Source organism: Nelumbo lutea, chromosome 3 (genome assembly GCF_056320005.1).
Source record: "Nelumbo lutea isolate HS-2025 chromosome 3, American lotus-T2T, whole genome shotgun sequence".
Taxonomy (NCBI): Eukaryota; Viridiplantae; Streptophyta; class Magnoliopsida; order Proteales; family Nelumbonaceae; genus Nelumbo; species Nelumbo lutea.
In genome coordinates, this window is record NC_142686.1 from 5,434,209 (window position 1) to 5,446,016 (window position 11,808).

At 36.0% G+C, this 11,808-nt stretch overlaps 1 protein-coding gene across 10 annotated transcripts in view; it reads left to right on the forward strand.

Annotated features, from left to right (window-relative positions):
• Window positions 1–10,881, forward strand: part of HEMG2 (Flavin containing amine oxidoreductase family) — a 50,536-nt gene extending 39,655 nt beyond the window's left edge. For 6 of the 10 annotated variants that reach the window (XM_088976920.1, XM_088976911.1, XM_088976917.1 and 3 more), the window contains 6 exons: window positions 4,433–4,556; window positions 4,785–4,893; window positions 5,014–5,088; window positions 5,215–5,321; window positions 6,042–6,106; window positions 9,857–10,323. In XM_088976920.1, coding sequence (XP_088833046.1) covers window positions 4,433–4,556; window positions 4,785–4,893; window positions 5,014–5,088; window positions 5,215–5,321; window positions 6,042–6,106; window positions 9,857–9,898 — 522 coding nt within the window. In that variant the 3' untranslated portion in view covers window positions 9,899–10,323. Of the gene's footprint in view, window positions 1–4,432; window positions 4,557–4,784; window positions 4,894–5,013; window positions 5,089–5,214; window positions 5,322–6,041; window positions 6,107–9,441; window positions 9,825–9,856; window positions 10,324–10,595 lie in introns of those variants that run through there. The other 4 variants (XM_088976913.1, XM_088976914.1, XM_088976916.1 and 1 more) reach the window with 3 other exon arrangements.
• Window positions 10,882–11,808: the final 927 nt, after the last annotated feature.

Below are 11,808 nucleotides of genomic sequence, written 5' to 3' on the forward strand. Positions count from 1 at the left end.
AGTCATCTATTCCCTGAATTGTTTACGGGAATTAGTCTGTCTAGTCTACATTGTGAGTCTTGTGAATTGTCAAAGCATTGTAGAAGCAATTATCCTTTGAGCAATAAAAGATCTTCTATTCCTTTTAATATTGTACATTTCGATGTGTGGGGACCTTACCACTTACCCTCCATGGGTGGCTACAAATATTTTATCCTGTTTATTGATGACTTTTCATGGTTCGCTTGGATATTCCTGATGAAATTCCAAGACTTGTAAAACAATTCTATGAATTTGTTCTAACCCAATTTGATACCAGGATTAAGATCTTCAGATCGGATAATGCAAAAGAATACTTTGAGAAAAACCTATCCTGTTATCTTTCTGACATGGGGGTTATTCATCAAAGCTCATGTGCTAGGACCCCAGAACAGAATGGGGTTGCCGAGAGGAAAAACATGCTTATTGTTGAGGTTGCAAGAAGTATCTTATTTGCCTCACATGTTCCTACCAGGTTTTGGGGTGATGCTGTACTTACTGCTACCTACCTTATAAACCGCATGCCATCCAGGGTTTTGGGGTTTAAGTCTCCCTTCACTCTTCTTCATCCGGACAAGGATCTTTTTCCTGTTCCTATTCGTGTCTTTGGCTGCACCTGTTATGTACATGTTCCAAGTGTCCAAAGGCATAAATTTGAACCCAAAGATCAAAAGTGTATCTTCCTTGGTTATTCCCTCACACAAAAGGGTTATTGTTGTTTTGATCCAAAGTCTGGCAATCGGTATGTCTCAATGGATGTCACCTTTGATGAGCTTTCCCCCTTTTATGGTTCCTCTCCAAAAGGACATTGTCCACAGGGGGAGAATTTGACACAGGTGTTTGCTCTTCCTCTTCCTGTCCCTGTTGAGTCTCTTGATGTGTCTGCCTCTCCTTCAAATGAATCAAGGGTGGATCAGTTGCTCCATTCTCATTGTTTCAGTACTCTACCTCCTCGTCCTATCCTCAATCCCAAGGTGTATCATAGGCAAAGATCCAGAAATGTGCAGATTGTTTCTCCTACAACACATGAGCCTCATACACTTCCAGTCACAGAAGAGACAACAAATACTGTTTCAACACCTTTGGATTCATCCTTTCCTGACCTTGATATTCCCATTGCTGTTAGAAAAGGAAAACGGAAGTGCACTGCACACTGCATTTCCAAGCATCTTTCTTACAGTTTGCTTTCACCTTCATACTTTGCCTATCTCTCTTCTGTTGCTTCTCATCCTATTCCCAGGTCTGTGTCAGAAGCTCTTAAGATTCCAGAATGGAGGGATGCTATGAGATTTGAAATCAATGCCCTACACAAGAATGACACATGGGAAGTGGTGGATTTGCCTGAAGGGAAGGATCCTGTTGGTTGCAAGTGGGTCTTTACTATCAAATACAGAGCTGATGGCACCATTGAAAGGTACAAGACTAGGCTTGTTGCAAAAGGCTATACACAGACATATGAGATTGATTATTTAGAGACTTTTGCACCTGTTGCCAAGATGACATCTGTGAGGGTTCTTCTATCTTTAGCTGCTCACTTTGACTGACCCCTTTATCAATTGGATGTGAAGAATGCATTTCTGAATGGTGAGTTACATGAGGAGGTTTACATGTCTCTTCCTCCAGGGATGTATGGAACTTATATGAAAGGGAAGGTATGCAGGCTGAAAAAATATCTTTATGGACTAAAACAGTCCCCTAGAGCATGGTTTGAGAGATTTAGAACAGCACTTGTTAACTTTGGTTATGTGCAGACACAGTTCGATCATACTCTTTTTGTGAAGAGGAGTGGACCTCTGGCAGTATACCTCATTGTGTATGTAGATGATATTGTAGTGACTGGTAATGATGCCTCAGGAATTCATGATCTAAAATCTTTTCTACATACAGAGTTTGAGATTAAAGATTGGGGGGAATTGAGATGCTTTCTTGGCATAGAAGTGGCTCGATCCAAGTATGGGATCTTATCTCCCAAAGGAAGTATGTTCTTGACTTACTCTCTGAAACTAGAAAGATGGGTGCTAGACCAGTTGCTACTCCTATTGATATGAGTCATAAACTCTCAGTCTCAGAAGGGACATTGTTAGAAGACAAAGGAATCTTTCAGAGACTTTTGGGAAACTTTTGTACCTATGCATGACTCGGCCAGATATTGCATATGCAGTCAGTTGCATTAGCCAATTCATGCATGCTCCCCGAGACACTCATATGGTAGCTGCAGAGAGAATCCTATGTTATTTGAAGGGCTCCCTAGGAAAGGGTATTCTGTTTGCCAAGCATGGTCATATGAAACTTGAAGCCTACATCGATGCTGACTGGGCCGAGAACATTGATGACAGAAGATCTACCTATGGGTATTGCAGCTTGGTAGCTGGTAATGTTGTTTCTTGGAGAAGCAAGAAACAATCGGTTGTTGCTCGGTCTTCTGCTGAAGTAGAATACAGGGCCATGGCACATGGGGTTTCTTAATTATTATGGCTAGAATCTTTGATGGAAGAACTTGGAGTTGAATACGACAAGCCAATGATGTTGTACTGTGATAATCAGGCTGCCCTCAACATTGCTCACAACCCAGTGCAACATGATAGAACCAAGCATATTGAAGTTGATCGACACTTCATTAGGGAAAGGGTCTCTTCGGGTGAAGTGTGGCTTCCTTTCATCACATCTGAAGGACAATTGACGGATTTTATCACCAAAGGCATTCCCAAGGCAAAACTTCAGCATGATACTAGCAAGTTTGGCATGATTGACATCTATGCTCAACTTGAGGGGGAGTGTAGAGAAGCCCATAGGTTGCTTATTCTTTCTTGTTATTTATGTTTCTTTTCTGTAGTGGGCCTTATTCTGGGTCCATCCTGTCAATATTAAGTTCTATGTAAATTCTTGCCCAACTAAGGGCCTCCTTGTAATTATTCATATATTTCTAATAAAACAGTGTTAGGGGGCTGAGAGAGAGTGAGTTCGAAATCCTCTTCTCAGACCCTCATTGTCGAACCCTCAACTCTCTTCTCTTCAGTTTTCTTCAAATACATATATATATATATTTATTTAGAAATATATTTTATACATTATATTTTTATAAATTTGGTATATTATTTATTTTTTTTATAAAATATGTATATATATGACGAAAATAATTATAAAAATAATTGTATTTTTTGTTTTTACTTTATTTAAATTAGTATATTTTATTTTTCTTTTAATAATTTATTAATTTTTAAAGAAAACAAGTAGGATCGGGTCAGACTTGAAGATCCAACTTACCGATAGGATTCGAATTCAAATAATCGAATCCTACCAGATCCAGTCAGATCTTTGGATTGGATTGGATCCAACATGAACAATGTCGGATCGGATTCAAATATACCCTGATTCGAATCCGATCCGATCCGTTTGCATCCCTATTTGTGCAGTTCAATGATCTGGTCTTTCTCAAGCCAATTAGGACTTCCATGAGTTCTGCTCTTGTGGAGTCTCCACACCAATTAGTCCTGAAAATAATTCCTTTACTATTCCTATCACTCCCCCAACTCCTGACACTCCTGGATTGTCTAAGCTGCGTTTGTTGAAATTCAACCTGGAGAAAAACATGGTGGAGGTCTCCAAACAGCAGTAGTTTGCTTCTTTCTGGTAGAGGAGTCAGTTACTATTTTCCACCTTCTACAAATATCATCAATGGAGAATGGAGCAAACAAATCTAATGTTTTAACACTGTGAGCCACCTTGATAATGATATTGTCAATGACCTCAAAACCCCTCTTGTTCTCATTGAATAGCCTTGAGTTTCTTTCCTCCAAAATGCACTGCAAAACTGCTGCCCTTATACACCTCCCTAGAAATTTTAAATTTACCCTTCTTTCTAGCAGGAGAGAAAAAGTCAAACAAATTCTTCAACTCCCCTGGAGGTTGCCACCTACAAGAAATGCATGCAAAGAAGTAATGCAAGATAGAAGTCACATAATTACCAGAGATTAACAGGTGGAAAGTGTATATTTTTACCCAGTGGACCACCTTTACTGTGATGTTCTCAATTAATGCCTCTCTAGAATAAGTTACTTTTTCATTGGATTCCTTCCAAAGAGATCATCTACATAGCCATTCAGTTGACCTTTTGGAGGAGCACCAAGCATCCTATCCTAGATGTAACACAGAAACACTGTATATCTTTGGGCTTGGTTTCCCAAGGATTCAATCCTAGCACTGACTCTTGTTTAGATTTCCAGGCCATGCTCAATCCAAAGTCTAAACTAGCCAATCCAACCTGAACAAAGGTTTGGGTGAGGTAATTTAGGTGCATACTTCTTTAAGCTGCACCCGTAAATTTCTCATGTAAGGTTTTATTTTATTATTATTTTTTAAATCTTTTGGCTAGTATTTTACATCAATGGCTGACTTCTTTGTGCATTGAGTGCAGGTGAATTATTTACCACTATCAGTGATAATTACCACCTTTAAGAAGGAGAACATTAAGAGACCACTTGAGGGTTTTGGAGTTCTTGTTCCTTCCAAAGAACAACAAAATGGCTTAAGAACCCTTGGTAAGCAGTCATCCCTAGGAAGTTTTAAAGTAATATGTAAAGAAAAATGTAATCAAAGCCAAGGAACACTAAGAGGTTAGGTAGCAGGGCTCGTCTAAACTCTTGGCTTTGCACAATTAGTTGATTTACTGAAAAAAAAGAACCCTTTGTGAGCATTTTATATGGTTTTATTGGTTGAATAGCTATTTTCCTTTTGAGCAATGACATTGTAGCTCCTCTATGAATCAGGTACACTTTTTTCCTCCATGATGTTTCCAGACCGTGCTCCTGGTGACCTCTATCTCTACACTACCTTTATTGGAGGAAGCCGGAATAGGGATTTAGCAAAAGCTTCATTGTATGGGAAGCTTAATGGCTTGTGATTTTGGAACCTTCATTAACTGTTTCTTCTTTTTTCCTTTGGGTTCCTTTCCCTTTTCAGGTCTCAAGTGTTTATTCTTGTCATTTATGTCTGTAGGGATGAGTTGAAGCATACAGTCATTTCTGACCTTAGAAAGCTTTTAGGTGCAGAGGGGGAGCCAACATTTGTAAAGTATATAAAACCTTCTTAAGCCTTTTATTGTCTTTTTGGTTTTTGATGGTTAAGGTTGAACCCTTTAATGGTTCAGGTATTGTGGTTCTTTGATGTTTATTTACGTTTATTTTATATTAATGGCAGTCACTTCTACTGGAGCAAAGCCTTTCCCATGTATGGGCGAGATTACAGTTCAGTTCTGGAAGCGATAGAAAAGATGGAAGAAAATCTTCCAGGCTTCTTCTATGCAGGTAATTGTTCATCATCCCTAAATTGGACTTCTAATTGCATGGAGCACTGCAATTTTTCAAGCTTTATGGAGTCAAAAAGGCTGGTTAACTCTTGACAGACCTAATGGTTAATCAGCTGAGTTTTCTAAGCTTTACTGAGCCTCACTTGATTCAATATCAAATAGATTGATTGATTTTATTTTATAATTTTATAATTTAGTATGTCAAAGTTGCAATTATATGTATTGCAATACAATTCATATGGCTGTCTATTATTTCAGAAAACAGAATTGATTTCCCATGTCACATCCATGAAATCGAATTTTCATAGCATAACAAATCGTGTCAAAGCTATAAGTCATTGAACTGTGAATTTCTATATTGAAGAAAAAGAAAGAATTTAGCTAAGTGGAACCTTGCCCTATGCCCACATTGACCTATCATGCATATGTATGAACTTGACACTGCCTTTTCCAAGTGACCCAAATAGGCATATGTTGCTGCGATTGCAAGTGCATATTTGAAATGTCCACAGATTGAGGGTATTATTTTCTTATTATCACGTATCAAATATGCATAATTATTCAAAAAAAAGTATCAAATATGCATATTGCACCATTTATGGGATAGACATGGAAGTTCATAGGCAATCAGTGGAATTTAGAGTAAACAGCAGGAATATGTTATTTGGTCTCAGATTTGCTTTTAATTTTCACCCTTAATGTGGTATGAACTTGTCAGGTAACCATAGGGATGGATTGTCTGTTGGCAAAGCAATAGCTTCTGGATGCAAAGCTGCTGACCTGGTAATCTCATATCTCAACTAAAATGAAAAGATGCTTGTAGAAGAATCCTCACTTAGAAAATAGGAACCATATTTCACTTGGTACTAAAATATCTGTAGTTTCATATTCTCTCTTTATTTTGGTGATTTAAGATACTATAAACAGTGTGTGGATACTAGCTCCCTGTTTAAAAGGACAAGCAAAACCCCTTGAGCGATTAAATTTAAAACACTTGCGACCTCTGTCAATATATTTTTTGGATTGGTCACTTAAATTTTTTTAATCCATAAAGATGTGTATTGGTACCAAATAAAAAAATGTGTATATATTTAAAACTGCTGGATAGTTCCAAAGGGTGACCACAGTCACCAAACTTCATTCCAACCCGTTTTTAAATAACCAAACTATATATGCCCTTTCTATAAGAAAAGGGGCTAGTTTCTGTTTTCTGTTGATTATGTCCTTCGCAAAAGAATCAGCAAAGCAGTTTGTTATCTGTGAATCCATGAATGACTGATTCCCATCTTCCTTGTCATTGCTCTGATCTCCCTCATTATGTTCCTCTAATGCCAAGTTTCCATGTTGTCACTTTCCATCCTTCCCAATACAGCCTCTGTCAATATGATTTATGGAAGATAAGTATCATGAGGGAGGGAGGGAGGGAACATCTTAGGTGACACCATTTGTGGGAGTCCCCATGACTTTGGTCTTTGGCTATTCCAGAATGAAACACCAGATGATTTTCTTTAACCGCCAGATCTTTGCTTTATTTATAGAGCTTCTCTTTGATATTGCCAACATTTTTCTACCATCCAATTAAATATATTACAATCAAATGCTAAAGTCTTCTGTGCACGATAATTCTTGACCTAGCTATCTACCTAGAACCCCTTTTACCACTTGACATAAGTTACTCATTTTGAAAAAAAAAGCAGTTGCTATTTCAACAGTGGCTGGGAAGGTATATAGATCCTAGCTATCAGGTTGATGGATTGCTTAGAAATTAAAATTAGATCACAACTTTGGTGTAAGCTTCTGAGAGAAGAAGTTTTTACAGCTGGGATCATCTGAAGACGTCAGCTGACTCTTCAGTTGTGTAACATTATATGGTCGCAATTCAAAGCCAGTTTAATAAGATCAATAACTTTAGGTTTAAGTGGTACATTGTATGATCCTGTGGCTACAAAGGAGGCTCTTGGTTAAGATGGATATGGCTGTTTTCTGTTCTGAAAATTCTGATGTAAAAATTGATTAAGCATTTTTGAAAGCAGAAACTACTCAAACCTTTCCAATGCTTTATGAAACCAGCTAAAACTCCCCCTGCTTTTGAAAAATAATCTTGGACATCTCTTATCACATATATTTTGCTTGGCATAGACCTTCCATTAGATATCCATGACATGGTTTAACAGAACACTATCACATTACCTTCGGAATTTTTTGTAAATCCCAAATTATCTTGTTATTGCAAATTCAGATTTTGGTGACCAAAATGACACTATATGGAAAAATCTAAGTCCATGCAAACTAAAAAGGAAGGAATGGAGATTGATTATGACAAAAAAAGAAACTTCATAGGACTAGTCAGATATAGAGAAAATACTCATTTTCCTAAGAAGAAAAATCGATCTTCAGAGTTTTGATTTTATTTATTTTTTAGGAGGCCATAGTTAGATACTTGGATCTTGGATGTGATATCGGTGCTTTTAGAATCTTACACAAGGGTGTGTTTGATATTTTATTTGTATGGAAGTTGCTATTATTATTTAGTCTGTGTTTAGTTTGAAGTAAAAGGTAGGGAAGGGAAGGGAAAGGTAGGGAAACGGGAAACCTATACAAAGTTTTCCTTCAAACCAAACGCATCCTTAGTTGAAAGAGTTTCTTGTCATTGTATATATTTGTTTGCATCTTTAACAGAGATTTTAAGATAATATGGGGTGTCTTTTTTAATTTTTTAAGCAAAGGGAGGTTTAGTATCTTGAACAATTATGGGCATGTTTGGTAAGGTGGGCATTTTTTCAAGAAATATTTATGCCCTAAATTGTAAAATAATATTTATTTATATAACATTATTTATTTATTTATGCAAGCTGGTTAGGCGACATTAGGTGCCCTAAGCACCACAAAGCTTAACATTAGGCACCACTTGCAATGTTAACTTTCACATAAACGGAGGTATTTAAGAAGCCTTTTTTTGGATTTTGAGAGGGGGGAAAGTTGGTCAATGGGATTTTGGTTCCCATTGACCAAGAATCCTATGTTCATTTTTCAGATTAATGTGGAGGGAAAGTTTATTTTCCTGGGTAAGTGATACCCATCTCCTAGGTGGGTAAATAACTTTCCCACATGGGAGGAAAGTTGCTAACACTTGAATGGGACAAAAATGCCCTTTTTAATAATGGATTTTTATGACTAAAATGATCCTTACCTTATTTACCTGAGAAATAAAAGAACATGGATAAATGCACTTACCCGAGTAAATGCTTTTCAGGCAAAAATTTACCCAGGTAATTGCATTTACCTGGATAAGTAACTTCGGAAAAAACAAACGGGGCCTTAAAGTTGGCATATAAGTTGGTACGCCCAAGGTATCAAACACCTGCTATAAGTTGGTGAAAGGGTTTGAAGAGGCATGAATTATTGCCACTAAACCATATCATGACAAACTTAAAAAAAAAATCATGAAATTTAAGTTTAACTTCAAGCCACTCTCAAATTTTAAGTATCCTGATACCGATAACACATTTCACATGATCTGTTAAAATATATATTTCTCGTGTGTTTATACCTTTTATGTCTTGTGATATATCACTGTATCCATGTGTTTTCAAAGCACATTATGCCTTGCTTTGAATTTTGTTTGGATCCACAATTGAAGGCCCTACTGAGATATAAACTCAATACCAACGTAATCGGAAGATCATGATTCATGATAAGTTTTATCTATACTTTAAACTAAAAACTACTTTTCCAAATCAATTTGAGTTTGTTAACTAGGAGTCTAGGATAGGACTTACCACTACCAATGCCCTTGGGGCATTTAATAGATACATGGGAAGTAGACCTGTTTATGGTTCGGGTAGCCCAATGTCCTGGTCCATTCTTTATCGAGCTTGGATATGATTTTTAGGCCTGTGCACTCAGGCTCAGGCCCAAAACACTAGGCTCAATTTTTTTTGTGATAACATTTTATATAATAAGAAAATGTATTAATAATATATTTTATATATTTTTGTTCATCCTCTTTTCTCTAGCAATAGTGAGATCATTCAGTAGTTTTTGGGTTGTGAGGTCATTTAATATATAAAAAAAAAATCAGTTCTACTGTTAAGTAAAAAAAGCTTGCTCACTTTCAGGTTGGGCTTCAGGGTCAGTTCTAAACGTATTCTGTTACTAAATAGGCAAAGACCGCCCTAAACCCGGCCTGGGCCAGCTGTGAACTGGTCTAGATGTCATCTACAATAATTTTCCTTCTTTTTTTTTTTTCTTTTCTGATTTTAGTTTTTGGCACAAAATGTAGCGAAATAAACAAAATATATATTTTTTTGATAAGTAATAAAAGTATTTGTAGTACTTATCAAATATTGTGGAAGGAGAACTTTTTTCCGCTTTACAAGGATCGGTAAACCGTGTAAACAAAATGTAACATCTTATATGTTATATCTCAAAAAAATATAAAAGTAAAGAAAAGAAAAGAAAAAGTTCTATAGGTAAGTTGATATTTAAAAGAATTTTTGAAGTTATGTGTGCGTATATGTTTCAATTTTTCAGTTCATTTCAGAAGATATCAAAGCATTGGGGGTAGTGACTTGAATGTGGATATTGACCTTTCAAAATCAAAACCATGCTGTTTGGTACTACGGTGTACTTGAGTGCACTCCAGTACTGCTCATTCTAGCTATCTGGGTATTGGTGTTGGTCAGTGAATTCAAGGCCCCATTCGTTTATAAATGTCTCACTTACCCGAGTATTGGGTAACACTTAACTGGGTAAGTTTACATACCCATATTTTTTTTATTCTCAGGTAAGTAATCTAATGATTTTGTTTTACACATAAAGGCCTTGTTCGCTTTTCGGATAGTTATTTATCCGAATAAATGCTTTTACCCAGAAGTGTTTTTTAGGAAAAATGTATCCAGATAATTGCATTTACCCATGCTTTTTGATTTTTCATGTAAATAAGGTAATGACCATTTTAGTCATAAAAAATTATTATTAAGAGGGGTATTTTTGTCCTATTAAAGTGTTGACAATTTCTTCATAGGTGAGAAAGTTATTTATCCACCTAAGAGATGGGTACATAAATCTGAAAAAGGAACATGATAAATTTTATAACTTTTTCTTTTAGTTGGAAAAGTTACCCACCCACTTGGGAGATTGATAAATTTTACTTGGACAAGTGAAATTCTCTTTACCATGAGGCTCATTACTTATTATTAAAAAAAAAACACTGTAAATTTGGTAAATGGTAAAAAGATACCTATCGACCAACTTTCTCCCTTATTTACAGATGAATGAATGGGGGCCAAATGAAAACTGAAAATGGAGGCTTACAAGAGCTTCGGGTGGTCCAAGGACTGATCGCATTCAATTGTAAACCATGTGCATGCTAACTTGAGAGAAAAAATCAGGAAATTGATGGGTTTCTGGACTTGGAACCTTCAACCTTCTTTTATTTCCAGTTAGTTTGGAGGAGCTGATTATTCCAAGGTGTTCAGTGCATGTCCTTTCAAAACAACTTTTATCGCCTTGCACGGGGAATATCTTCTATGAAATAAAGTACATAGGTATGGAGATATTTTAGGTGTAAGGCCGTAAAAGCTATTCGAATGTTCAAACGGGCCTGACTGAAGCCGTGCTTTAGAGGGATTTTAGGTGTTGCTTACGTGCTTAAATTGACCCAGTAGTTGCTAGAGTACTTTGTACCCAAGTCAGGTCAAGGTTCCTTTAGCGGTGATTGGTGATGTCCTTTTAAGGTGAAAGGGAATGCCAACGGTTTCAACCTGGACCCACACGTAGTGGTAGAAGTAGTTTGGGTCGCTAGTTCAGAATGAGCCTGGATCAAGTCCCAACAGAGCATCCGAACATGCCATTACAGCTGTAGTTGGGATCGGATACGACCTCGTTCAGATATTCTAGTCGAACATTAACTCGACTATAATCATTGTAGTGGCGATGGTTAAAGGGAAAAAAATCCTTAGCTGTTGGAGGCCAACATCATGGGTTTGTAAAACGGGTCGTGTTGGTTGAATCGGGCTCGACTAGTTTTTCTTTTTTTTTTTTAATATATTTTTTTATTTTTTTATTAAGTAAAATTAAAATAAATATCTTTTTTTTGGGAATTATTTAAAAAGATAAAAAATCTAAAAAAGAAAAAAAAACTTATCAAATAAAAAGTCAAAGAAACAAAGGCTCAAAGTGAATAACAAATTGAAAGAAAAATAGAAATTTTATTTCATTTAAATTTGAATGATGCAAAGCATATAATGGTTGGATGAATAAATATGAAAATTGAAAAATGGAATAAATTAATAAAATATAAAAAATATAATATAATTATAAATTAAAAATAAAAAATTATGTTATTAAAAAATCAAATAAATTAAATAAAATTAAAACAAAATTTACAATAATTTGAAAAAATGTTATACAACTGTTGAGTGTACAAAAAGTATTGACTTTATCATTTCTCCTATTGTTCTTGACTTTGATAATCTACTTCA